Source organism: Pelobates fuscus, chromosome 4, assembly GCF_036172605.1.
Source record: "Pelobates fuscus isolate aPelFus1 chromosome 4, aPelFus1.pri, whole genome shotgun sequence".
Classification (NCBI taxonomy): Eukaryota; Metazoa; Chordata; class Amphibia; order Anura; family Pelobatidae; genus Pelobates; species Pelobates fuscus.
This window is the reverse complement of record NC_086320.1, coordinates 238,388,677-238,414,414: the sequence shown is the minus strand read 5'-3', so window position 1 is coordinate 238,414,414 and position 25,738 is coordinate 238,388,677. Positions and strand designations below refer to the sequence as shown.

General features: G+C 45.8%; 1 protein-coding gene across 1 annotated transcript in view; it reads left to right on the top strand.

Annotated features, from left to right (window-relative positions):
• The first annotated feature begins 637 nt into the window (after positions 1-637).
• The window catches only part of FYCO1 (FYVE and coiled-coil domain autophagy adaptor 1), a 260,863-nt gene continuing 235,762 nt past the window's right edge, over positions 638-25,738 (top strand). The window contains exon 1 of the mRNA XM_063452011.1: positions 638-735. Coding sequence (XP_063308081.1) covers positions 718-735 — 18 coding nt within the window. The 5' untranslated portion in view covers positions 638-717. The remainder of the gene's footprint in view (positions 736-25,738) is intronic.

Below are 25,738 nucleotides of genomic sequence, written 5' to 3'. Positions count from 1 at the left end.
TGCACTATTGTCCGGGGCTCAGAACTTGCTGTATTTTGGTGACGCTAGTCCCTCTGAGTCCCGATCGGTGATCCAATAAAGAATCTCTTCCTTCCTGAAGAAACCTGTGTCCATCTCTCTGTGCTTGGCTTCCGTCAGTTTCTCCGGTATCAGCATGACTTGATATTGTTAAAATGTTTCGTAATAGCTTCCACGGCTACCCCCCCCCCCCTCCCCCCCCACTATTAAAATATCCATCTTAAATGTTGGGAGGTAGGCCCTGGCACCATAACCACTACAGTAGTGGTTATGGTTCCTAGACTGCCTGTTGAATGATCAAACACATTAAAATAGTGTGTGTCATTAGTGGGTTAAGCCTACCAAAACAAGTTCTGTTCAGCATATTTAAAGAAAAAAAAGTTAAAAGAGGAAAGGAAAGGCGGTATAAAAATGCCAAGTTACTAACTTAACGCATTAAAAATGCTTAAAAAGATATACAGGGGTTAGAAGGCAGTGTTTGTCCTTTATTTCTGTCACTCTTCTTTCTCCCCATTGCCTTTGTCCCTTTAGGGTCATATTTTGATAGACAAGAAGGAACTACGTGCTCATCAACAGAAATATCAGACATGCTGCCTCTGCAGCTTTTCACAGCAGAACCGACTGGAATCATGGATGTTGTAGTGCTGCTTGACCGCTCATGGGAGTTGTAGTGAAAGTTTGAATCCGTCAATCACTTAAATGGCTGCTGTCGGAGAGGTAAAGTACTTTTTTCCCTTGCTCTTTATAGGAATGTGACATTAAAGTTAAAAGTCCTAACTTCTTTCAACTACGTATCTCTCACATACTTACAGGTCGCTAAACGTACTGTGTAAAGGCAAAAAACGGACGATTTAAGTGAATTTATTTCCATATTAACATATGATGTGGAGACATGAATAATAGACCAGAGAGTAAAACGTCTGATTCACAGTTCGAAAGTAGAACTTTGACAGGAGTCTTGAAGACCCTCTCTCGTTTCCCTATTTGCATTTGTAAGTTTCAGGAAGTGTTTGTTTTTACTTTCCTGCACGTACTTTGCAATTCCCCCTTCTGTCACTAGTTGTTTATAGATCGGTATCTGACATGGTTTACTTTGATTTGTGGTTTGGTCACAAATTGTCTGACTTTTTGTTCCACTTCTGTCTTTTTCAATAAGAAATGAGAACTGAAATGTTAAAATTTGCAATGTCTGCGTCACTTCTGTTTTCGGTACTTTTCATGTTGGGAAATATAAACAATTTTCTCGCGGCCTCTACGAGGTTCACCTTTTAAATGCTGACATGGTTAACGCCTTACGTGTAATCGCTCAGCCAGTTTTAGATCGTTTTGTAAATGTCTGTCTAATCTGTTTGTGTGGCCGAGAATGGCAACGTATGATATAGCTAAAGTTATAGCTACATTTACAGCGCTATTTAGTGATCAGTAAGTTTACTAGGGATTACATTTAACCCAAAATAGAAGACGTAAAAAAAATCCTCCCTCAGGATTATTGTCCTAAGGTTTAAAAATTCCCTCTACTTGTCTTCAGTTCACACAGGGAGTAAATACACTGCAATTTCATATTTGTTCAGGAGCAGCATCAGTCAATTTTAGTATTTTTGCATATTTTATTCTGAATGCAGTATCTCTTACAAATAAAATCTGGTTGATTCCCAACATTGTACTGAATTGAAACCCAAATTGCAAAGCTGAGGCAAAAGTAGCCAAGCTGTGATAACAAAGTTGGACCGTTTTTAACCCTTAGTGACCAGGCCGCTTTTCAATTTTCTTACCGTTAACCCCTGAAGGACAGCGCTTCAGAAGCTTGTCTTTCACTTAATGACAACAGCATTTTTTGCTGTTTGCGTTCAACTGCAATTTGCATTTTACTAATTTATTGCACCGACACATTATATACAGTTTTTTTTAAAGGACAGAAAGTGCTTTAATTTGATGTAACACACATATATAAATGCTTTATTATTACAAAAAAATACAGAAATATGCAAAAAAAGAATTTTTGTGTGTTTTTTTTTTTACAGTTTTTGCAATAATAATGTGTACATAATTAGTGCAGGTTAAGGAAAGTAATTAAAAATACATTAATTTAGTTCTGATTTACAGAATATATAATGTGTCTGGGATTTTTGTTTTTTGTGGTAGTTACAGGTCACAAAGCACAAGGAGTAAAATAAACTTTTAATGTGGAACGATTTTAGAATTTGGTAGGTTTGTCTTGTAAGCTTAATAGCCAAAAAAGAAAACAAACTTGCCACACAAAAGTATATATTTATATAAAGTATATATTTACATCACAGGCTATTTACCTAAGGTTGTTTTGACACTTTCTACGTAGCCATTTCACCGCCAACCTCTGCTTAATTTTGGAGTAAAATTGTGTGTTTTTTGGTTTTTGGCATGCAAACTTATAACAAAGAACTTCTCATGTGTATTTTGTAAAGTTGGTGTGTGCTATTCCTGTACAAAGTTTTATTTTGTGTTCAGTTACATCTGCTGAGTAAAATGACACCCCCATTGTATGTCTTTGGCACTATTTCGTGAAGCTACAGTGCCATATAGGAGACCTGTCCTTTTCAGTACTCACAGTAGAAATTTGAGAGACGGATTTAATGAGCCTATGGTTCCATTTGGGGTATTATAACAGTTTGACTGTTCAAAAAAAAAAACCACAAATGCCTACCATTTGTAAAAGTAGACACTCCAGGGTATCTCATAAGGTGCATATTGTGCCTTAACATGCCCCCATTTTTTCACCAATAGATGCCAAAGTATGTGGTAAAAAATAATTTTGTGCGTTTTTTACATATGGATTGCATTTTTGCTGGGCATTTTGTATATTTTACACGTGCCACTAAGTTCAAACCCCCCAAATTATGTTCAGCTAAGTCCTCTGAGTAAAATGACACCCCCAATGAATGTCTTTGGCACTATTTCGTGAAGCTACAGTGCCATATAGGAGACCAAGCCATATCAGTTTTTACCGAACTTTGAATTTTGACGCTGTGCCTATGTGCAATTTCCAAGCATCTTCGCAGGTTTTAAATTCAAACTACCCACAAAGGCCTACCATTTCGTAAAGTAGACACCCCGGGGTATTTCAAAAGGTATATTCTAAACCTTAGTGTAGGATAATTTTTTGTTAGTTTGTACCAAGTCTAGTTGCAATTAGCATTTTTTCTGCCTTTTTGACACACTTGGAGATGCTACTGTATATTTTGCTATCCTTATGTGTGCTACGGCAGTATAACACCTAATATGTTGCTCAGCTATGTCATCTTAGTGCAACGATACCCCCATGTGTACCTTTTTCAGGGTTATGTGGATGTTGAAGGGGTACATTGGAGACACACCACTTCCATATTTTTCAAAAGTGGATGCTGGGCCCAAGTCTCATTTTAGCAGCTCAGGACTGCAAATTACCTCTCAAAGGCCACTTATATTTTGAAGTATAAGCAGCTCATCAATTCAAATTATGAACAAGTGCATACTATTTGCTGTGAAAAGGGGGAATAGTTGGGGTAAACTTATCCGGGGGTAGTACCCAGTCATCTGCGTCCCGGGCAAAGCTGTCATGGATTCCGAAACCAAAACACAGACAGACCACAAAGAGAGAGAACACAGAGAGAGAAACATGTAATACCGGTCCTTAGAATGGCCGGGCTATACAAGCAGAGAATTGTCAAGGTACAAGCCGAGGTCAAAAGAGTAAAGAGAAACGGAACAACGATAGGACAAGCCGAGGTCAAGGATCAGAGAAGACAGGATAAACGGTAGACAAAGCCAAGATTCGGTAACCAATCAGACAGATGACTAAAAATCACACCCCAAAACTGGTCTACTTATTCGGCCTGGGTGTGAAAATGTTTAAAACAGTGGCCAATACATAGGCCGGGCTGAGAGGGGCAATCAGGGCAGTAATAGCTGGTCTCAACTCTTACGCCCCTCTTGTAACACACCCTGCACCTTTTCTGGGGGTTTTGTTTTTTAGGGGTTGGTGGAATCTTAAAGCAGAAGTGACCTGCCTCCATTCTTCTGCTAGGCTGCACTGATGGTCTACTTGTGTGGCATTCTAGCAGCCCAGAAATGAGCTCAAACTGGAATGAAAGAAGAGTGCTTTTCAGCCCAGCATTTGCCTTTTTAAAAATGACAAAGGCATTGTGGATTGGCATCTGCATCAGGTATATGCCCACTTTTTTATACCATGCCCTGGTCTTTCTCATGATCAAATACGACTGCATCAGTTGATCGGAAAGGTCAACACCCCCCATATGCTGATTATATGGCCGTATGCAGACTGGCACCCGTTTACATTAGTCTCTGGCACGAACTGCGACCCTCCAAGTGTTTTTATATGGATGGTGGTTAAGATGAAAACATCTTTTTTTTTATTTTGGTTGTGCAGGTGTTTACAGGGTATCAACAGACGCCACAACAGCGCACTTCAAGATTGACAGTAGATAGGCAGTGGCATAATAATTTGCACAATTTTATATTTTTATAACATGCTTGACTAAACATTTATATCGTCAGGATATGATCAACTAAAATAAAATAAGCAATGCTTAACGTTGAGTATATCGGCATTTGTGGTAAGCCTGCTGATAAACAAAAAAGAGCTTAAACTGAACCAACAAAACTGTACAGTTGCTGAGTCACATAAGATAAAATCAAGAAATGGTCAGAGAAGGGGTATATAGAGCTGTGAAAGAATGTGAGTAACTTGCTGTACAGCCGAGATGCTTAGGTGTACCGCAGGGTGCGGAGGCAGGTTAGTTGGAGCAAGCCAGTTTTATCATGACTTAGGCAGCCACAGATCTATACTTCTTGCAAAATCTCATAGGGTCTGGTAAAGCAAGGTGGTGAGAGATGTAATGTGCTAGGCTTAGTATGAAGCTTGTCAAGTGCTATGCAATAATGGAATTCAAAAAAATGAGACATATCTAGGCACTAGTCTGCTTCCCCTACTGACTTTAAACAATATATACATACATATCTAGCCTAAGGGTCCCAGGTCCCTAGATTGTAGAGACTCGTCTGTAACTGGTTTCACAAGTTAACTGACAGACTGAGCCACAGTACTTTCCTGCCAGTCTGTATGATGAGTTGATCAGCCGATGCCCACGGCTGGTAGATCGCCGCTCCAGGGCACCGAGAGTGCTAGGCTTGAGTCAGCTGTACTGTAGTAGGCTAAGGGACGCCAGGCTTGTGTGTGGGCATGCTGATTTAAATAATTGTCCCGGGAATCTCTCATTGCCAAGTCCAGATATTTCATTTGGGGTCTCGGCCTGGAGGTGTGCTTACATGTTGGTGGCTTGGTCTTCCGTTTGGGCTTGGTTTGTTGTGGTCGCAGCTGCCCGGGGTTGTGTGCTTGTCTTGGAGGTCGCTGTCGGTGACGCCATCTTCCATGTCGCATTGCCCCGTGAGGTGTACCTCGTGGTCAGGAGCGTGCACTCGGTAGGTGCGGTTTTGGAGCGCATGGCCCCGCTTGTCATTCTGCTAGTTTCCTCCAGAAGGCTTCGAATATGGCATCCAGCCGTGTGAGGACATCAAGCCCCTGTGCTGAGTCTCGTGATGGTGCTTCTTCCGCCGCCATCTTGGGTATGATTAGTCCCGTTTGGAGCTTTTGGGGGGCACTTGTGATTGTCACTAAAGTGCATAAATCGTAGTATGTCTTCATATCTTTCCCTCGTCGTTGTCTCGTCAAAAATGGGGGTATTGCAAATAGGATGTTTAGACCAATACATCCTAATTGTGGGCTTTTTAATTAGCCCCATTAACATGGTCAGTGCCCAGAATTGTTTCAATTCTGGCACACTGGTTGGGTTCCATCTCTCTTTCCTGGAGATAAGAGAGTCTGGATTGCGTGCCAGATATTGCTCCGCATAGAGATTATTCTGGGTGACTATCTCCCCAAAAATCTAATTCCCCAAGAACAGCTGCATAACATCCAGCACACTATAGGCAGACAGGTCAGCCTGTATGCCAGGATTGGCTGTAAACACTGGGATGTCTGGGGAAAAATTATTAGGCAGTACCCAGTCATCTGCGCCATGTTCAGCATTAGGAGAATCGTCGATTTCCCCTGATGGTCCTGCAGTATCTGGCACATAGTCCCTGTCCCCTGCGTCACTCTCTGAGGCAGTGTCAGTCGCCTCTGAGTCGGCCGCTAACAGGGCATAAGCCTCCTCTGCGCTATACTTTCTAAATATTGTTAATACAGCCAACGCAGCTAACAAAACTCTAACTAAAAATATTTTTTTTATTTTTCTTTTATTTCCTAATTCCCACTAAATTCCACCCACCAAAATAACTAAATCACAAATTAATAAAATCAAATAATAAAATTTAACCCCTTAGGGTTACAAAAAAAACCTAAAATTTAACCCTTGAAAGTAAAAAAAAAAAAAAATAGATCACAGTAAAGTACTGTGACCTGCAATATTGATCACTGCTAGCAGTGATCAAGCAGCAGGGAAAGGGATTAGGGACTTTTTTTCAACTTAGCTATTCTTCTGGGACACAATGTAGAACCGATCCGTCTCTCTCCACTTCACAAACCCACACGATTTGGAGGGAGGCGGATCAGATATCCCAGCAGCATTGTGACCGCTGTGACTGGCTGTCACAGCGGTCACATGGGCTGGGATATCAGGATTTGCTGCTGCTGGTCTGCCCTGACTCGGAGGCACCCAGCAACAGCGTTAACCCCGCGATCGCTGGCACTGCGGCGATCGGGGGTTAATTTTAATGCGTGACGGACAAGGTCCGTCACTCGTCATTAACGCTTTCCCCTGAGTGAAGGACCTTGTCCGCCACTCGTCGTTAAGGGGTTAAGGACCATGGCTCTTTTTACATTTCTGCGGTGTGTGTGTTTAGCTGTAATTTTCCTTTTACTCATTTACTGAACCCACACATATTATATACTGTTTTTCTCGCCATTAAATGGTCTTTCTAAAGATACCATTATTTTCATCGTATCATAATTACTAGAAAAAAAAAAGTTAAATATGATGACAATTTTTTAAAAACCCACTTTTTCGAACTTTAGGCATGGATTCTCAGCTCCTGATGGGTGTTGCTGCCAAAGAACAGGGCTAAAAGACCTTATTTGGAGGGTGCGCATTCCAGTTTTACAATTTAGAATTTTCACAGCTGGTCATCATGCACCCATTTGGGACATTTTTTAAGCCGGTCAATGTAATTTACCCAAATCAAGCCATATGTTTTTGAAAAGTAGACACTCTAGGGTATTTCAAATGGTAGTATTTTAACAATTTCCATGCACTAATTCTACCACCAGTCTCTGTCAAACGTTTATGTAGTCATTTTTTTTTTTCCCCCACACACATTCTACTTTAGGCATGGATTCTCAGCTCCTGTGTGGTGTCACTGCCAAGTAACACCCCAGTATGTGTTCAGCAACATCTCCTGAGTACAGTGATATCACCTATACATAGGTTTGTTGGGTTGTTTGGGGGGTGCAAAGCCAAACGTCTGACATGTGTTTTTCATATTTTACATATCTTCTTTGCCTATCTTTTTGGGGCCTTTTCAGATATCACAATTTTCTTGCCATGAGTGTGCATATATTTGAAAAGTTGACACCCCATGGTATTGTATATGGAGTGTTTTGATGCCTTTGATGCAATTGTTTTAGTCAACAAATTGGAGAAAGTGTGTGGTGGTAATTGTTCAATTTTCATTTTTACCCACACATTGCTTTTTGACTGTGAATTAGGAGAGCCTGTTGGTTATTGCAAGAAAACAGTCCAGGTGGTTTTCTGCAAGGCCTCTTTAGTACACCCATGCCCCCCATGCATAGGGTAAACGTACAAAAAAAAACACTGAACAGCAAATGTTAAAAATAAAAAATGGACCTCCATAAACTCCTGAGGGCTAAATCCTGCGACATCTAAATTGATGCCAGGATATGTGGCCTTTGGCGATGAGGCACTACCCACTCCTCAGCAGTACTGCCAGCTGGAGCAGCACGTCTCTTCTGCCTGCAGATTACAGTGATCAATTGGCAGGGACTACATTTTGCTGTCATCTAATTATTTTTTTTAACCCCTTAGGGTTAATTTTTTTTTTTTAAACCCTCAGGAGTTAAATTTTATTAATGAATTTAAATATTTTTAAATTATATATTTAGCTAGCTGGGGGTGGGTGCAAGTTTGTGGGGAATTGGGGGATTTGGTGTTAGGCTAGCTAGGGGTTAACATTAAAACAAAGCTTTAAAATAAGCTTTAAAAAGTTTAAAAAAAAAAAATGTTTTAACCCCTTCAGGACCGGACTGTCTTTGCGATGTTTGTACGTTAAGGACCAGAGCTATTTTAACACTTTTGTGGTGTTTGTGTTTAGCTGTAATTTTCTGCTCTCTCATTTACTGTTCCGATACAAATTATATATTGTTTTTTTTTTTCAGGACAAAAAGGGCTTTTACATACTATTATTTTTATCATGTCATATAATTTAATTTAAAAATAATAATAAAATATGGTGAAAAAAAAAAAAAAAACTTCTACTTGACTTCTATTTGACTTCTACTTAAAAAATCTTTTACTGATCTACAAAATCGAATGAAATAAACTGCTAAATAGATTCAAAATTTTGTCCTGAGTTTTAAAACACCCAATGTTTAAGTGGTTTTTTTTTTTGCTTTTATTTGCAAGTTATAGGGCTATAAGTACAAGTAGGAAATTGCTGATTCAAAATGTACATTTTTCAAATGTATCAATAGTGAAATTGTAACACTGTTATGTCATAAATCTCCAAATCATGATACACATAAACGTTCTGTCCTCCCATTTCTAAATCTTCGTCTACCCACCCTTCCTGCTTGATTCCCCTGGCTACCCGATACCAAGCTTCTGCTGCTTTAGTTAACCTATTGTCCTGCAACAGCCCTTTCTTATCCTTCAACACTTTCCTCCAGCTTTCTGGCTGTAGCCGGCCGCTGGGAGACATGGTAATGCCACATATCTTAGCAATCTTCCCCACTTTACCCACTTTCCTCACCCGCCCTTTCTTTCACAATATCACAAGCCAACAAGCCCTTAGCGGGCTTCGTATGTTCCTGTCCCATTCTCGCTATGCAAGTTGTCACTTGATAGAGATAAATAGGGAGAAGGAACGTCTACAGTACTCGACTGCCACAAGATGGTTAATCTGTGTGCGTCTTCCCAAAACGTAGACTAGTCACTGTGTCCGCCCACCCGAGGTGGCCACGGATTGGAGCGAGGTGAGTAGTGCGTGACTAACACTCCTCCAGGCAAAGGGTACAGGAGAAAAAGAGAGAGAGAGAAAGAGAAAGAGAAAGTTAGAATACCAATAAGGAAAAATTTACAAGAATCACAAACAAAGACACATGCATACACACGAATCAAAGAGGAACCAAGACGTGCACACACACGCAATCAAGTTACAAATAATGGAATTCCAACTAAGCAACCACCACACTATAGCTAATTCTAACAAGAAAGTCTGCATAACCCCGTCCCTACCGGACAGTAATGCAACACTAAAAAATGCAATAAATCCCTGTTCCCACCGAACAGTAACACTTGCAGTAATAAAAACACAATAAATCCCTGTTCCCTCTGAACACAATAAATCCCTCTAGGCTCTCTCTCCCTAGGCAAGATACATTCACACCCAGGAGACAGCCAATATACAGGTTCTTTACAAAGGGACTCCGGGCAAGCTATTTACCTGTCTTTGATGCCTTCCGGCAGCCAGCGTAGGGACGGAGCCAGGCCAATAACAGGGATAGGAGAAATAGGCAAGGTGCTAAAATGCAATCATTACCATATATGCAGAGGTGATCAATCTGTCCCTTCAATCGGACACAGCCCCGGAGCCCCACTTGTTCGCCAACTGTTGAGGACCAAACCAAGTGAATATCTGTCCCTGTCCAAATTATTGATATAAGTACGTGCACGCCCAGAAGTAATTCACACCGGACACAAGTTTCAGGTTAATGAAAGACTTCAGGAATGTTTATTCAGGGGGCCGGCAGGGCCCTTATATAGCAAGAATACATCGTATGCAAAAATATAGATAACAGAGAAAATACATATTTAATTGGTTAGGTGTTAAGTGTTTTATCTAATGCACATCCTCTAAGGTGTGATGTCACTGTCTTCACGGGATTTTACTCCGGATTCCAGTGCCATCTTGTTACACGAGGTAGTTAGTCAAAGGGAGGCGTCGCCTATAGCAGCCATTTTGAGTAAATATTGAATATAGGCATACACGAGTAAATAGACATTTTACTAACTCTAATTTATGTCCATAACATAATGAACTATAACAAGGAAGACTACTCTCTTGGGGCACCATTTATTAGGGTTCTAAGGGAGGCAGTGGCGTACACACAACCCATGGGGCCCCGGTGCGAAAACTGATCCGTGGGCCCCCCCCGCGCTCGCGCTTAGTCTGCGCGGGCTGGGTCCGCAACACATGGCGGCGGGCACCTGGTCGCAGGGCTGCGACCCCTGCGACCACTGTATGTACGCCAGTGCATGCATAAACACATACACTTAAAGGACCACTACAGACACCCAGATCACATCAGCTCAATGAAGTGGTCTGGGTGCCAGGTCTCTCTAGTTTTAACCCTGCAGCTGAAAACATAGCAGTTTCAGAGAAACTGCTATGTTTCACTGAGGGTTAATCCAGCCTCTAGAGGCTGTCTCATTGACAGCCGCTAGAGGATTTTCTGCGATTCTCACTGTGAAAATCACAGTGAGAAGACGCTGAACGTCCATAGGAAAGCATTGAGTAATGCTTTCCTATGGGCGGTTTGAATGCACGCGTGGCTCTTGCCACGAATGCGCATTCGGAGCAGAGAGACGGATCGGGGCGGAGAGATCCCCAGCGCCAAGGGAGTCCGGCGCTGGAGAAAGGTAAGTGCTTAAGACACACACGCACACATTAACTGACAGACACACACTCAGTGACAAACATACATACACACTCACTAACAGACGCACACAGACACACTCTAACACACACACACACTAACACACACTCTAATACTAACACACACTCTAACACTAAGACACACACACTCTAACAGACGCTCACACACACACACTCACTAACTAACACACATACTCACTAACATAAACTCACATTAAAACACACATACTCACTAACATAAACTCACATTAAAACACACACACACACTAGCACACACTCACTAACACACACTCACACTAACACACACTCACACTAACACACACTCACACTAACACACACTCACACTAACACACACTCACACTAACACACACTCACACTAACACACACTCACACACACTCACACTAACACACACTCACACTAACACACACTCACACTGACACACTCACACTAAGACACACTCACACTAAGACACACTCACACTAAGACACACTCACACTAAGACACACTCACACTAAGACACACTCACACTAACATACACTCACACTAACATACACGTTTATTTTTTTGTTGTTTTTTTTTTAATTTAATCCCCCCAGCCTCCTTACCTGTGGGAGAGCTGAGGGGATTCCCTGGGGTCCAGTGGTGTCACCCGGCTGGCTGGTCCTGCGGGCGCGCGAGGGAGCACTTTCCCCTGGGTGCTCCCTCTTCAGCTCCCTCGCGCGCCGCGTACTGATGCCGGAGCCGGAAGATGACGTCATCTTCCGGCTCCGGTTTCAGTGCGGTGCGCGAGGGAGCTGAAGAGGGAGCACCCAGGGGAAAGTGCTCCCTCGCGCGCCCGCCAGCCTGGTTATAGCAGGGCCAGCCTCGGGGGCCCTGAGGTGGCCGGCTCTTGGGCCCCCCAGGAGAAGAGGCTGGCCCTGTGGGTACATACCTGGGTCGCAGGGCGGCCGTGCCCCCTGGTGGGCTGGGCCCGGTCGCAGCCGCGACCCCTGCGACCCCGGTATGTACGCCACTGAAGGGAGGGTATAAGCATGTGCATATAATAAAAAAAATTGCAGATACATACATACATACATACTGTTCCAGGTGCACATTGAATGAACAATAGATTATTAGAAAGAGTAACAAGGTTTACACGGTTATATATTTCAGCTAGCTTCCCCCTGCCTCTTTTCTCTCTTTCCTGCCCCCTTCTCCCTCCGCTCACCACACACCTCCCGAAGAGAGAAAAAGCTTGTAGAGGCTGGTATCAACAAGAAACCAGGTCTATATAGGGTAAAGGATACTATTAGGTATATATATCACACACACACACACACACACAGACGACTAGATCTATTATCCATATCTATAAATGTGTTCAACTTCTATATTAATCAACCATCTATATCTTAAAGGACCACTATAGGCACCCAGACCACTTCAGCTTAATGAAGTGGTCTGGGTGCCTGGTCCAGCTAGGGTTAACGAGTATGTTTTCCTGGCACTATAGTGGTCCTTTAACCTTTCTCCATAGTAAAAATGTTATATATTATTCTATATAATATCCAAACTATCTGCCCGTTTAGGAAGTTTCTTCAACTGAATTTTTGTGTAGAGTAGGTATTGCCACAAAAAATAGTGCAATCTTATCCCAGTGTCTTTCCCATAAGATGGATTTATTTATGTTTCCTTTTTACCTCCCCTTATTCTTTATGTGTTGATCATCTATTTCAAAATTATAATTATTTATCAATTTATTGTTTTATTACCATGCATGGTGATTGAATTTTAAGTGAAAATTTCTAATTGACACTCAGAATATATTAACCCCTTAAGGACTGAGCCAAATGTACACAGTTCATCCTGGCAGAAAGCAGCTGTTTACTCCCCTTTGGGCTTTTTTGTGCCAGAGCTTTTGGGAAACCGGCACGTGTTTTTCAGATAGTGCCACAGTTTCAAAGCAATAAAGCATCCAAAGAAGAGGGATGCTGTTGTAGTAGTTGTATACTTGTTTAGCTATGGGATAATTAGATCCCATTTAATTTTCCCATTAGTCCCAATGATATCCGGGCAACCTGGGGGATCCAAGTTGCTGTCTTTACCTTCGTAAACACGGAAGGTGTAAACATAGCCACTGACACTTTCGCAAAGTTTATATAACTTTATCCCATACCGGGATCTTTTTGCTTAACCCCTTAAGGACTGAGCCAAATGTACACCTTGTGATCAAAACAAAACGTAAATGGAGGCGTGGCGAGGACTCACATGTAGACGGTTGCACGGCTCCTCCGAAAAACTGCTAAAACCCAGCGTGAATCCACTTAACCGACGAGAAAAGATACTCCACAACTCCCTGCACCGCTCTGCCAGAGTCATGGCAAGTAAGGCAGCACGGAAAACAAAAAACAAGACCCCCTTGCTGCAAATCTCGGCCCTAGCCTCGTCAAGATTCCCCAAGATGACGCCGGGGAAGCCCACTCTCAGAATCAGACTGCAGCAAGTCAGACAGAAGTGATCTGACCTCAATCTCGCTGACCACAGCGGTCCCAGCTTTGAGCGCACTGAGACCCTAGGGGCCCCTAGTCACAGAGCACAGACTTAGTCTAAACAGTGATACTTAATATCCTCTCGCTCAACGCAAAAGGGCTGAACTCTCCACACAAAAGACGCCTAGCCCTACTAGAGGCAAAAAAGGCACGGGCATACAGTGTTTTACCAGGAAACCCACTTTAAATGGGGCCACCGTCCCAGGTTCAACTCCCCAGAGTTCCTGATAGATTTCCACGCTTGCTATGCAACAAAGAAAATGGTGTCTCTGTAGCGGAGAGCCGATCTTGCACAGCTATTCTCCACTAGAGATTCCAGTGAGGCTCAGGAACAAGGTGATGTTAAGTCCATAGGCAAGGTTTCCAGCAGGTAAAGTAATACAGCAGTATCCCCATCGCAATCCCAATAACTGGACGACACACAGTTTCAGGAGTAGACTGACAAGCTTTATTCCACAGTTCCTTATAAAGCCCTCTCCCATGCAAGGGAGGAGGTTCTAACACTTAAGACATTATCCAATCTCTAAGTAGTAACCTCCCACAGATCTCCTCCCCTCCTCTAGCATCATAATCCCCTTATTGTGTACACAGTTTTCCCCGAGTTTTGGATGTACCCTAAATACTTGGGGTACATCCACAAATCCAACATCCCCAGATAGCTCTATTCTGGGGGACCAACATACTTAAAAATTAGCCCATTCGGATGAATGGTTCGTGAGATATGGGGTTCCAAAGATTTGACCGACCGCATGGGTAAAGTATCCGAAAACAGTTCCATGCATTTTGGCCCTGCAGTCGGTCACAAACAAGGGAATGAAAACAGGCGAATTGCCTGTGTTATAGAGCCTGGAGAGGGTTTGAATGAATTCCCTTGTTTATGGGGCTCTTTCTACCGAACGGCGGGTCATTCGGTAGTTTCCATACGAATTTCTGGAAGTATGGAGGTCTCAGCGGTGTTTGCCTAGTCAAGTGTCCGATTTTAGTTCCAGACACTCGACGGCAAAACACCGCTGTTCGGTAGTTTAAGATGGCCGCCGCCACGTGTTTGTTTCCCGAATGGCGGCCACCCAGAGGACAAAGACCACACTGCACTGATTGCCAATTACCTGTTTGCAACATTGTTGCAAACGGTAATTGGAGGCACACTCATTCCTGGGTGGTCTGGTTGTTCGGTAGTTTCATTCCCTTGTTTTATTTGAATGATTCTACCGAACAACTAGAGGAATACAATTCTTTACATACATTTAACTGTCATTATACCCGGATACCATGCTTTCTATACATGTACATACACATTAAACCAGCCATATGACCAAATACACTTATTCTCATACATGTCGTGGGACAGCCCGGTACCAATCCGCTACACTGCTCCCCCTTGCCCACAAGCCGGCATACACAGTCTGATCCAACACGGATCGGCTTGGGGATGTCCGGGGGCTCACGGATCATTTCTCTAAGTCAGTTTGTCTTGACAACCCGTCAGCATTTCCATTCTGCTTACCCGGCCGGTACTGGATATTAAAGTCAAAAGGCTGTAGCGCCAAACTCCAGCGCAGCAGCCTGGCGTTGTCTCCAGCCACCCGGTTCAGCCAGACTAACGGGTTGTGATCCGTGAGCAAGGAAAAGGGCTGTCCATATAAATAGGGTTGTAGCTTCTTTAGGGCCCACACCACAGCCAGGCATTCCTTTTCGATGGCGGCGTAGCTTACTTCTCGAGGTAACAGTTTGCGACTGATGTAAGCCACTGGATGTTCCCCGCCATCGGCCCCGACTTGACTCAGTACTGCCCCCAATCCAAACATAGAAGCGTCTGTGTGAACAAGAAAACGTTTAGTTGGATTGGGAGCTGCCAAGACAGGGGCATTTATCAGTGCATTTTTCAATTGTTGGAATGCCTGCTCACACTCCGGGGTCCAGTTTACTTGGCGGGGAAGGTTCTTACGGGTCAGGTCAGTGAGGGGTTTGGCCAGGGCGCTATAATTGGGAACAAACTTCCGGTAATACCCTGCTGTCCCTAGAAACGCTAAAACCTGGGTCTTAGTCCTAGGGGTGGGCCACTGGGCTACAGCCTCTACTTTGGCGGGTTCGGGTTTTTGTTTACCGCACCCTACTCTATGTCCCAGGTATTGTACCTCAGCCATGCCGATACTACACTTGGCCGGCTTCAAGGTCAGACCTGCTTCCCTTATCCTATCTAGTACAGCTCCGATGTGAGCTAAGTGTTCCTGCCACGTATTGCTAAAAATAGCAATATCGTCCAGGTAGGCACATGTATAGTCCTGGAATCCATCTAGGAGTCGATCCACCATCCTTTGGAAGGTGGCTGGGGCGTTTTTCATCCCAAATGGCATGACCTTAAACTGGTACAAGCCAAATGGGGTGACAAAGGCCGACTTCGGGATGGCGTCTGGGGCCAGGGGGATTTGCCAATACCCTTTACACAAGTCAATAGTGGTGAGGTATTGGCCCCTGGCCATTCTGTCCAGTAACTCGTCTATCCGGGGCATCGGATAGGCGTCAGATACAGTCTTCTCGTTCAATCTCCTATAGTCCACGCAGAAGCGGGTCGTACCGTCTCGCTTTGGTACGAGGACTACAGGAGATGCCCAAGGACTGTCTGAGGGTTCAATCACCCCCAGTTGGAGCATTTCGTCGATCTCCTTACGCATGTTTGCCCGTACCGCTTCTGGAATGCGGTATGGCGTCTGGCGCATGGGTAGTTGCCCTGGGGTCTCGACCCGGTGAGTTGCCAGAGGCGTGTATCCAGGTACATTAGAGAACGTGTCGCGTTTCTCTTCCAATAGTTGCTGTACCTCGATCCGCTCCTGTGGGCTCAGCCGATCTCCCAGCGTAACCTCCCCTAAATCTCCGGACAGCTGCCCATCCCCCAGCAAATCGGGGAGGGGTAAGCTGTCAAACTCTTCAGTGTTAGGGGCACAGATGGCGGTTACCTCCTCAGTACGCTCGTGGTAGGGCTTCAGCATGTTCACATGGAGCATGCGTCGCCCCCCAGTCCCTGTGCAGGGGCCGATAATATAGGTGGTATCGCATCTTTGCTCCACCACCTTATATGGGCCCTGCCAGGCGGCCTGTAACTTATCATGTCGGACAGGTTTTAAAATTAGTACCTTCTGCCCGACCTGAAAGCTACGGTCCCTGGCTCCCCGATCATACCATGTACGCTGGCGGGTCTGGGCCTCCTGAAGGTTTTCCCGTACCGTCTTGGTCAACGCTTCTAGGCGGTCCCGAAAGGCCAACACATATGGTAGGATGGGAGTGCCATCTGTGCTCCGGTCTCCCTCCCAATGCTTTCTAATAAGATCCAATGGGCCTCGGACCCTCCTTCCAAACAATAATTCAAACGGGGAGAACCCTGTGGATTCCTGCGGCACCTCCCGGTATGCAAATAGGAGGTGCGGCAGGAATCGTTCCCAGTCCTTGTGGGTCTCTGCGAAGGTTCGGAGCATCTGCTTCAAGGTACCATTGAATCGTTCGCAGAGCCCGTTCGTCTGGGGGTGGTAAGGGGCGCTGATAATAGGCTTAATGCCACAGATCCTCCAGAGGTGTTGGGTGAATTCTGCGGTAAACTGGGTACCCTGATCCGAGATAATCTCCCTGGGTAATCCCATCCGGGAGAATATCCGCATGAGGGCATCCGCGACCGTCTCAGCGTGGATGTTGGTCAGAGCCACTGCTTCTGGATACCTGGTGGCATAATCTACGACCGTTAAAATATACCGTTTTCCTGACGGGCTAACTTTATTGAGGGGGCCTATCAGATCCACCGCTATTCGGCTAAAAGGTTCCTCTATTATGGGTAAGGGGTGAAGTTTAGCCTTCCTGCGATCCCCCCTTTTTCCCACTCTCTGGCAGGTATCGCAAGTCGTGCAATATCTGCGTACTTCCTGGCTAATCCCTGGCCAGAAGAAACTCTGGGTTAGTCTGTACCTGGTGCGACTAACCCCTAGATGTCCGGATAGCGGAATATCATGCGCTATCCGGAGTAATTCAGCCCGGTACCGCTGTGGTACCACTAATTGTCTCCTCGCTATCGGGTCTAACCCCGTAATCTGTTTGGTTGTTTCCCTGTATAAAAGTTGTTTATCCCAGATAAACTTCTCTCCCTCCGCCCCGGGGGAACCCGTGCCAACCTTGTCCCTATACACCTGAAGCGTGGGGTCTGTTGCGACTTCAGCTACAAATTCATTAGGTGGAGCCCAGGGGACACATTCTAGAGGGGGGGTAGGGTTGCTTACCTGGACCTCCGGCAGTGTGTTGTGGTCCTGGGTGCGGGCCTGTTGTCGGGTGACTACAGGGTTGACCTCTCCTGTGGTGGGTGACTGGGGCTCAAAAGCAGAAGTGAGCCTCCCCAGATCGTTCCCCAATAAAACCTCCGCCGGTAAATGTGGCATCAACCCCACCTCCACTTCCCCTGCCCCCGCTCCCCAATGTAAATGTACCCTTGCTGTAGGTAGCCGGTACACTGCTCCCCCAGCTACCCGGACGGCAACAGTTTTGTTCAGTTTTGCCTGATCTGAAATCAGGTGGCTCTGTACCAAAGTGATGGTGGCTCCCGAATCTCGTAATCCCCGGACTGCTGTACCATTCAGATATACCGTCTGTCGATGGTGCCGTAGATTATCCACATTGGCCTGGACCGGATCTGCCTCGTGCAGTACCTCCCATTGTTCCACAGTAGTAATGGGGACTGCGGAACCATATGGGGTGGTGACTAGGTCCTGGTAGTGGTGGGCTGCGGCCGCCCTGGGTGGAGGTGGGCCTGGACGAATCCAGGTGGAATGGTCCCGTAGCTGTGGGCATTCCCTTTTATAATGTCCCCACTTCTGGCAGTGATGACAGGGGCCAGCGGTGGGTTGTCGGAACCGGGGCTGTGCAGCGGGTGGTGGAGGTGGTGGTAGCGGTCTCGGTGGAGCTGGGGTGTAGTTGTTTCCCCCGAATGTTTTAAAGGTTGCTTTTGGAGCTGCAGGTTTTTGTGACCTGCGTGCATCCAGGTAGTCATCCGCTTTCCTAGCCGCCTCGGTAAGGGAAGTAGGGTTTCTGTCCCTTACCCATTCCTGGACCTCATTGGTTACTCCCTCATAGAACTGCTCCATCAGCAACATTTGTATTACATCCTCCATAGAACGTGCCTTGCTAGCTTGCACCCACCCGAGCGCTGCCCCCTGTAATCGGCATGCCCACTCTGCGTGCGAGTCCTTCTCTGTTTTCTTTAGATCCCGGAACCTCCGCCGGTATGCCTCGGGTGTTATAGCATACCTGGCGAGTATAATTTCTCTCACTTTACTGTAATTCCTTATTTCGTCATTAGGTACAGTCCGATATGCCTCTGCTGCCCTCCCGGTTAACCTTCCGGCCAAAATAGGTACCCAGTCCTCTGCGTTAATTTTATGCAGTGCACACAGTCTTTCAAAGTCTTGCAGGAAAGCGTCTATATCTTCCTCTGCCTCCACATATGTTTTAAAAGCCTGGTATGGTATTTTAGGCTTACCTTCCTGTGGCACATTAATTGCAGAGCTTTGTTCTGGTGCCTGTGTCCTTAGGATGAATTCTTGTACCTCGGCCATTGTCCTGGTAACAATTTCTGTTGGGGGTTTTTCCCCATAAAAGGATAGCCTGAACTGAACCTGCCTCTGGAATTCCGATCCTTGTGGTGTTCCTCCCGGCTCCCTCTGTGCCGGAACTGAATCGCCCTCCATTCTGTACTCTGCTATGAGTTCTGTAACAAGTACTGCTTTCTTCTTATTGCTGGCTTGTATACCCCTTGCCTCTAGGAGGTCCTTTAGCGTGGAGCGTTTTAGCGCAGAAAAATCAATCTCCATCCGTACTCCATTTACGCTTGTTCCTCTGTGAGTTTGGATCCCACCGCTGCCAACCAATGTAGCGGAGAGCCGATCTTGCACAGCTATTCTCCACTAGAGATTCCAGTGAGGCTCAGGAACAAGGTGATGTTAAGTCCATAGGCAAGGTTTCCAGCAGGTAAAGTAATACAGCAGTATCCCCATCGCAATCCCAATAACTGGACGACACACAGTTTCAGGAGTAGACTGACAAGCTTTATTCCACAGTTCCTTATAAAGCCCTCTCCCATGCAAGGGAGGAGGTTCTAACACTTAAGACATTATCCAATCTCTAAGTAGTAACCTCCCACAGATCTCCTCCCCTCCTCTAGCATCATAATCCCCTTATTGTGTACACAGTTTTCCCCGAGTTTTGGATGTACCCTAAATACTTGGGGTACATCCACAAATCCAACATCCCCAGATAGCTCTATTCTGGGGGACCAACATACTTAAAAATTAGCCCATTCGGATGAATGGTTCGTGAGATATGGGGTTCCAAAGATTTGACCGACCGCATGGGTAAAGTATCCGAAAACAGTTCCATGCATTTTGGCCCTGCGGTCGGTCACAAACAAGGGAATGAAAACAGGCGAATTGCCTGTGTTATAGAGCCTGGAGAGGGTTTGAATGAATTCCCTTGTTTATGGGGCTCTTTCTACCGAACGGCGGGTCATTCGGTAGTTTCCATACGAATTTCTGGAAGTATGGAGGTCTCAGCGGTGTTTGCCTAGTCAAGTGTCCGATTTTAGTTCCAGACACTCAACGGCAAAACACCGCTGTTCGGTAGTTTAAGATGGCCGCCGCCACGTGTTTGTTTCCCGAATGGCGGCCACCCAGAGGACAAAGACCACACTGCACTGATTGCCAATTACCTGTTTGCAACATTGTTGCAAACGGTAATTGGAGGCACACTCATTCCTGGGTGGTCTGGTTGTTCGGTAGTTTCATTCCCTTGTTTTATTTGAATGATTCTACCGAACAACTAGAGGAATACAATTCTTTACATACATTTAACTGTCATTATACCTGGATACCATGCTTTCTATACATGTACATACACATTAAACCAGCCATATGACCAAATACACTTATTCTCATACATGTCGTGGGACAGCCCGGTACCAATCTGCTACAGTCTCAATCCTCATTAGTAAGGAAATAGCCTTTACCTTAGTGGCAAAGCATGCGGATAAACATGGACGGTACTTGATAGTACAATGCACTATTAATAACGTGCAATACACGTCCAGCGCTCAAAATAGCCGTGGATGTACCAGGTATGTCTGAGGTCATAAAGGGCCGTTTGTTGTCGGACCTACCCGGTACGTCCGCTGTCGCGAAGGGCTTAAATAATGTTTATGCAGCCCTAGGCACAACTCTCTGCATGTGACTTACACTGCCTTCCTAAACACTTCAAGTAAAGTGTCATCTAATGTTTACACTTCATTTATTGCAAATTCTGCTTAATTTAGAATTGATCACCTGCTAGGTTTAAAGCTTGCTAGACCCTGCAAGAGCCTCCTGTATGTAATTAAAGATAAATTTAGAGAACGAGATATAAAAACTTTTAAAGTAAGTTACATCAAAATTAAACCATTTTGTTTTCATCTACCGTTAGGCTGTGTCAGTCACAGCCAGGGGAGGTGTGGCTAGTGCTGCATAAACAGAAACAAAAGGGATACTATAGTGCTAGGAATACAAAGTTGTACTCCTTGCACTATACTTCCCTCTGGCCTCCTCCTCCCTCGTGCCACCCCTTAGCCGCCCCCCCCCCCCCCCCCACCCTTCTGACACTAAGGGTTTCATAAGGGTACCTAATTCCAGCGACAGTCTCCCTCAGTGCTGGCTTATCACTCCGCCTTCTCGAACGTCACCTGATGGGGGATACTAATGCGCAGTACTCCAAGTCTACTGAAACTGCTCTGAACAAGGTCACCAGTGACTTGACTTCCACAAAGACTTATGTCACCAGTTGTCGCTCCTCCTCAAAAACTGAATTTGTTGTATATCTTCCTTCACACTCTTTATACTTAGATCAACAACGCCAAAAGTCCGTATACTTTCAGGTCAACATTGCCACCATTAAGTCTAACCTGCAGGCTCACCATGCATAGATTTCTGAGTTTATTTCTGTTTTTTAAATAAATATTGTACAATATATTTGAAGACACTGAATTAGTGATGTCGCGAACATAAAATTTTCGGTTCGCGAAAGGCGAACGCGAACTTCCGCAAATGTTTGCAACCGGGCGAACCGCCATAGACTTCAATGGGCAGACGAATTTTAAAACCCACAGGGACTCTTTCTGGCCACAATAGTGATGGAAAAGTTGTTTCAAGGGGAATAACACCTGGACTGTGGCATGCCGGAGGGGGATCCATGGCAAAACTCCCATGGAAAATTACATAGTTGATGCAGAGACTGGTTTTAATCCATAAAGGGCATAAATCACCTAACATTCCTAAATTGTTTGGAATAACGTGCTTTAAAACATCAGGTACGATGTATCGATCAGGTAGTGTAAGGGTTACGCCCGCTTCACAGTGACAGACCAAACTCCCCGTTTAACGCACCGCAAACAACCGCAAACAGTCCATAAACATATACATAGGCAAGAACAGGAAAATAAAAGGACAGAGCGTAAACCGGACCTTAGAATGCCCGGACTAATACGCTAGAGACAGAGAATGGTCAAAGGGAAAGCCCAGGTCAAGGAAGCCAAAAAATACACAATACAGTTTACACAAGCCAAGTCAGGGAAACCAGAATTCAGAATAACCAGGGAAAAGCCAAGATCAGGATACCAGGAAATCAGATTCACAATGATAAAGCACTCTCAGGAAACCAGGAACAGGAAACTTCGACAGGGCAAGGTACTGGGGTGACCTAGGGATTTAAATATCACGCGGCGGGCCGGCAGCTGCGACACCCTGTTACGTCCCCCTCATCAGGCCTTTTTTAGTTGAATGTATCGCCCACTGTCAGTTCCTTCGGGATCCATCCCTCATTCATCTTAATAAAGGTGAGGTAATCTAGACTTTTTTGACCTAGGCGACTTCTCTTCTCAGTGACAATACCTCCTGCTGCACTGAAGGTCCTTTCTGACAGGTCACTTGAAGCTGGGCAGGCCAGAAGTTCTATCGCTAATTGGGATAGCTCAGGCCACAGGTCAAGCCTGCACACCCAGTAGTCAAGGGTTCATCGCTCCTCAGTGTCGATATCTGCAGTTAAGGCGAGGTAGTCTGCTACCTGTTGGTCGAGTCGTTCTCTGAGGGTGGACCCCAAAGGGCTGTGGCGATGCGTAGGAGTTAAAAAGCTCCGCATGTCCTCCATCAACAACACGTCTGTAAAGCGTCCTGTCCTTGCCGGCGTGATCGTGGGAGGAGGAGGATTACTTTCACCTCTTCGCCTGTTAGATTCCCGTTGTGCTGTGACATCACCTTTATACGCTGTGTAAAGCATACTTTTTAATTGAATTTGGAACTGCTGCATCCTTTCCGACTTGCCGTAATTCGGTAACATTTCAGGCACTTTCTGCTTATCTAGTAGCGTGGACACCCAGTACAGGTTGTTCCCCTTCAGCCTTTTTATACGAGGGTCCCTCAACAGGCACGACAGCATGAAAGACCCCATTTGCACAAGGTTGGATGCCGAGCTACTCATTTCCCGTTCCTCCTCCTCAGTGATCTCACTGAAGGTATGTTCTTCCCCCCCAGCCACGTACAACACCACGGGTACCAGATAGGTGACAACGAGCACCCTGGGATGCCTGTTGTGGTTGGTCTTCCTCCTCAAAGCCACATTCCTCCTCTGACTCCTCTTCCTCACAATCCTCTTCCAGCATTGCCGCAGGTCCAGCAAGCGATGCTGATAAGGCTGTTTCTGGTGATGATGGTGACCACAACTCTTCCTCTTCACGCTCATCTACGGCCTGATCCAGCACTCTTCGCAGGGCACGCTCCAGGAAGAAAACAAATGGTATGATGTCGCTGATGGTGCCTTTGGTGCAACTGACTAGGATTGTCACCTCCTCAAAAGGACGCATGAGCCTACAGGCATTGTGCATGAGCGTCCAGTAACGTGGCAAAAAAATTCCCAGCTCCGCAGAGGCTGTCCTAGCACCCCGGTCATACAAATATTCATTAACAACTTTTTCTTGTTGGAGCAGGCTGTCGAACATTAGGAGTGTTGAATTCCAACGTGTCGGGCTGTCGCAAATCAAGCGCCTCACTGGCATGTTTTTTCACCGCTGGATATCAGAAAAGTGCGTCATGGCCGTGTAGGAACGCCTGAAATGGCCACACACCTTCCTGGCCTGCTTCAGGATGTCCTGTAAGCCTGGGTACTTAAGCACAAAGCATTGTACGATCAGATTATACACATGTGCCATGCACGGCACATGTGTCAACTTGCCCAAATTCAATGCCGCCAACAAATTTCTTCCGTTGTCACAAACCACTTTGACGATCTCCAGTTGGTGCGGAGTCAGCCACTGATCCACCTGTGCGTTCAGGGCGGACAGGAGTGCTGGTCCGGTGTGACTCTCTGCTTTCAGGCAAGTCAACCCCAAGACGGCGTGACACTGCCGTATCCGGAATGTGGAATAGTACCTGGGGAGCTGGGGGGGTGCCGTTGATGTGGAGCAAGACGCAGCAGCAGAAGAGTACTCAGCCGAGGAGGTTATGGAAGAGGATGGAGTAGGAGGAGTAGAGGAGGTGGCAGCAGGCCTGCCTGCAAGTCGTGGTGGTGTCACCAACTCCTCTGCAGAGCCACGCATTCCATGCTTGGCAGCCGTCACCAGGTTTACCCAATGCGCAGTGTTTGTGATATACCTGCCCTGACCATTCTTTGCAGACCAGGTATCAGTGGTCAGATGGACCCTTGCCCCAACACTGTGTGCCAGATATGCCATTACTTCCTTTTGCACAATCGAGTACAGGTTGGGGATTGCCTTTTGTGCAAAGAAATTTCGTCCGGGTACCTTCCACTGCGGTGTCCCAATAGCTACAAATTTTTGGAATGCCTCAGACTCCACCAGCTTGTATGGTAAAAGCTGGCGGGCTAAGAGTTCAGTCAAGCCAGCTGTCAGACGCTGGGCAAGGGGGTGACTTTGTGACATTGACTTCTTACGCGCAAACATGTCCTTGACAGACATCTGACTGTGGGCAGATGAGCAGGAACTGTTTAAGGCGAGAGACAGAGTGGAGTATGGTTGAGAGGGGGCAAGGAGGACAGCAGTGGTTGACGTGGCTGAAGATGCTGGACCAGGAGGAGGATGGCGGCTTTGAGTTTGTGTGCTGCTTGTACTCATGTGTTGATCCCATAGGCGTTTGTGATGTGCGATCATGTGCCTACACAAAGCAGTTGTACCTAGGTGGGTGTTGGACTTCCCACGACTTTTTCTTTTGGCACAGGTTGCAAATGGCATCGCTGTTGTCAGAGGCAGACACACAAAAAAAATGCCACACTACTGAGCTCTGCAATGACGGCATTCTGGTGGTGGCAACAGCATGCGTTGATTGGCGTGCTGTCTGTCTGACCCCGGGTGCCGATGCATGCTGTCTGACTGTGCCACTAGCTCCTTGCGACGACCTCCCCCTGCTTCCAACTCGTCTCCTCCTCCTCTCTGTCTCCCCATCTGAACTTTCCCCCTTCTTCTGTTCTAGCGGGCACCCACGTGACATCCACGGACGCAACGTCATCATCAACCGCTTCACTTGTATCTGACAACTCATTAAAGGAAGCAGCAGCGTGCACAACATCATCATCATCATCATCATCACACCGTACGTCCATGTGTGTAATGCTGCCTGACTGAGACATATCCCTGTTATCTACATCCTCTGGCAATGATGGTTGCGCATCACTCATTTCTTCCAATTGCTGTGTAAATAACTCCTCTGACATACCAAGTGAAGCGGCTGTGGTGCTAGTGTTGGTGGTGGCGGCAGGCGGGCGAGTGGTAACTTGAGAGGTGCCCGAAGCTAAGCTGGAGGAGGATTGTGCGTCAAGGTTCCGAGCGGAAGCTGTAGAAGATTGGGTGTCCTGTGTTAGCCAGTCAACTATGTCCTCAGAACTTTTCCAGTTCAGGGTACGTGGCCTCTGAACACTGGGCATTATTCTAGGGTCAAAGGGAATCACCGCACCACGACCACGACGGCCCCTGCAGGGTTGCCTGCCTCTGCCTGTCATTTCTTTTTTTGGATTAGTGGTACTATGCATGCAAGCTTCTGTGACGACAGATATGAGTGGCACTGTGCACTGGCAGAAGTTGGCAGAGTAGACGCTGTAGGCCTGACACACACGCTTGCAGACAACTTACTCAATCTATTACAATTACAGTCAAAATTGTATTTTTTTTTTTTTTTTTTAAATGTACACTACTGTTACACCAGATATGAGT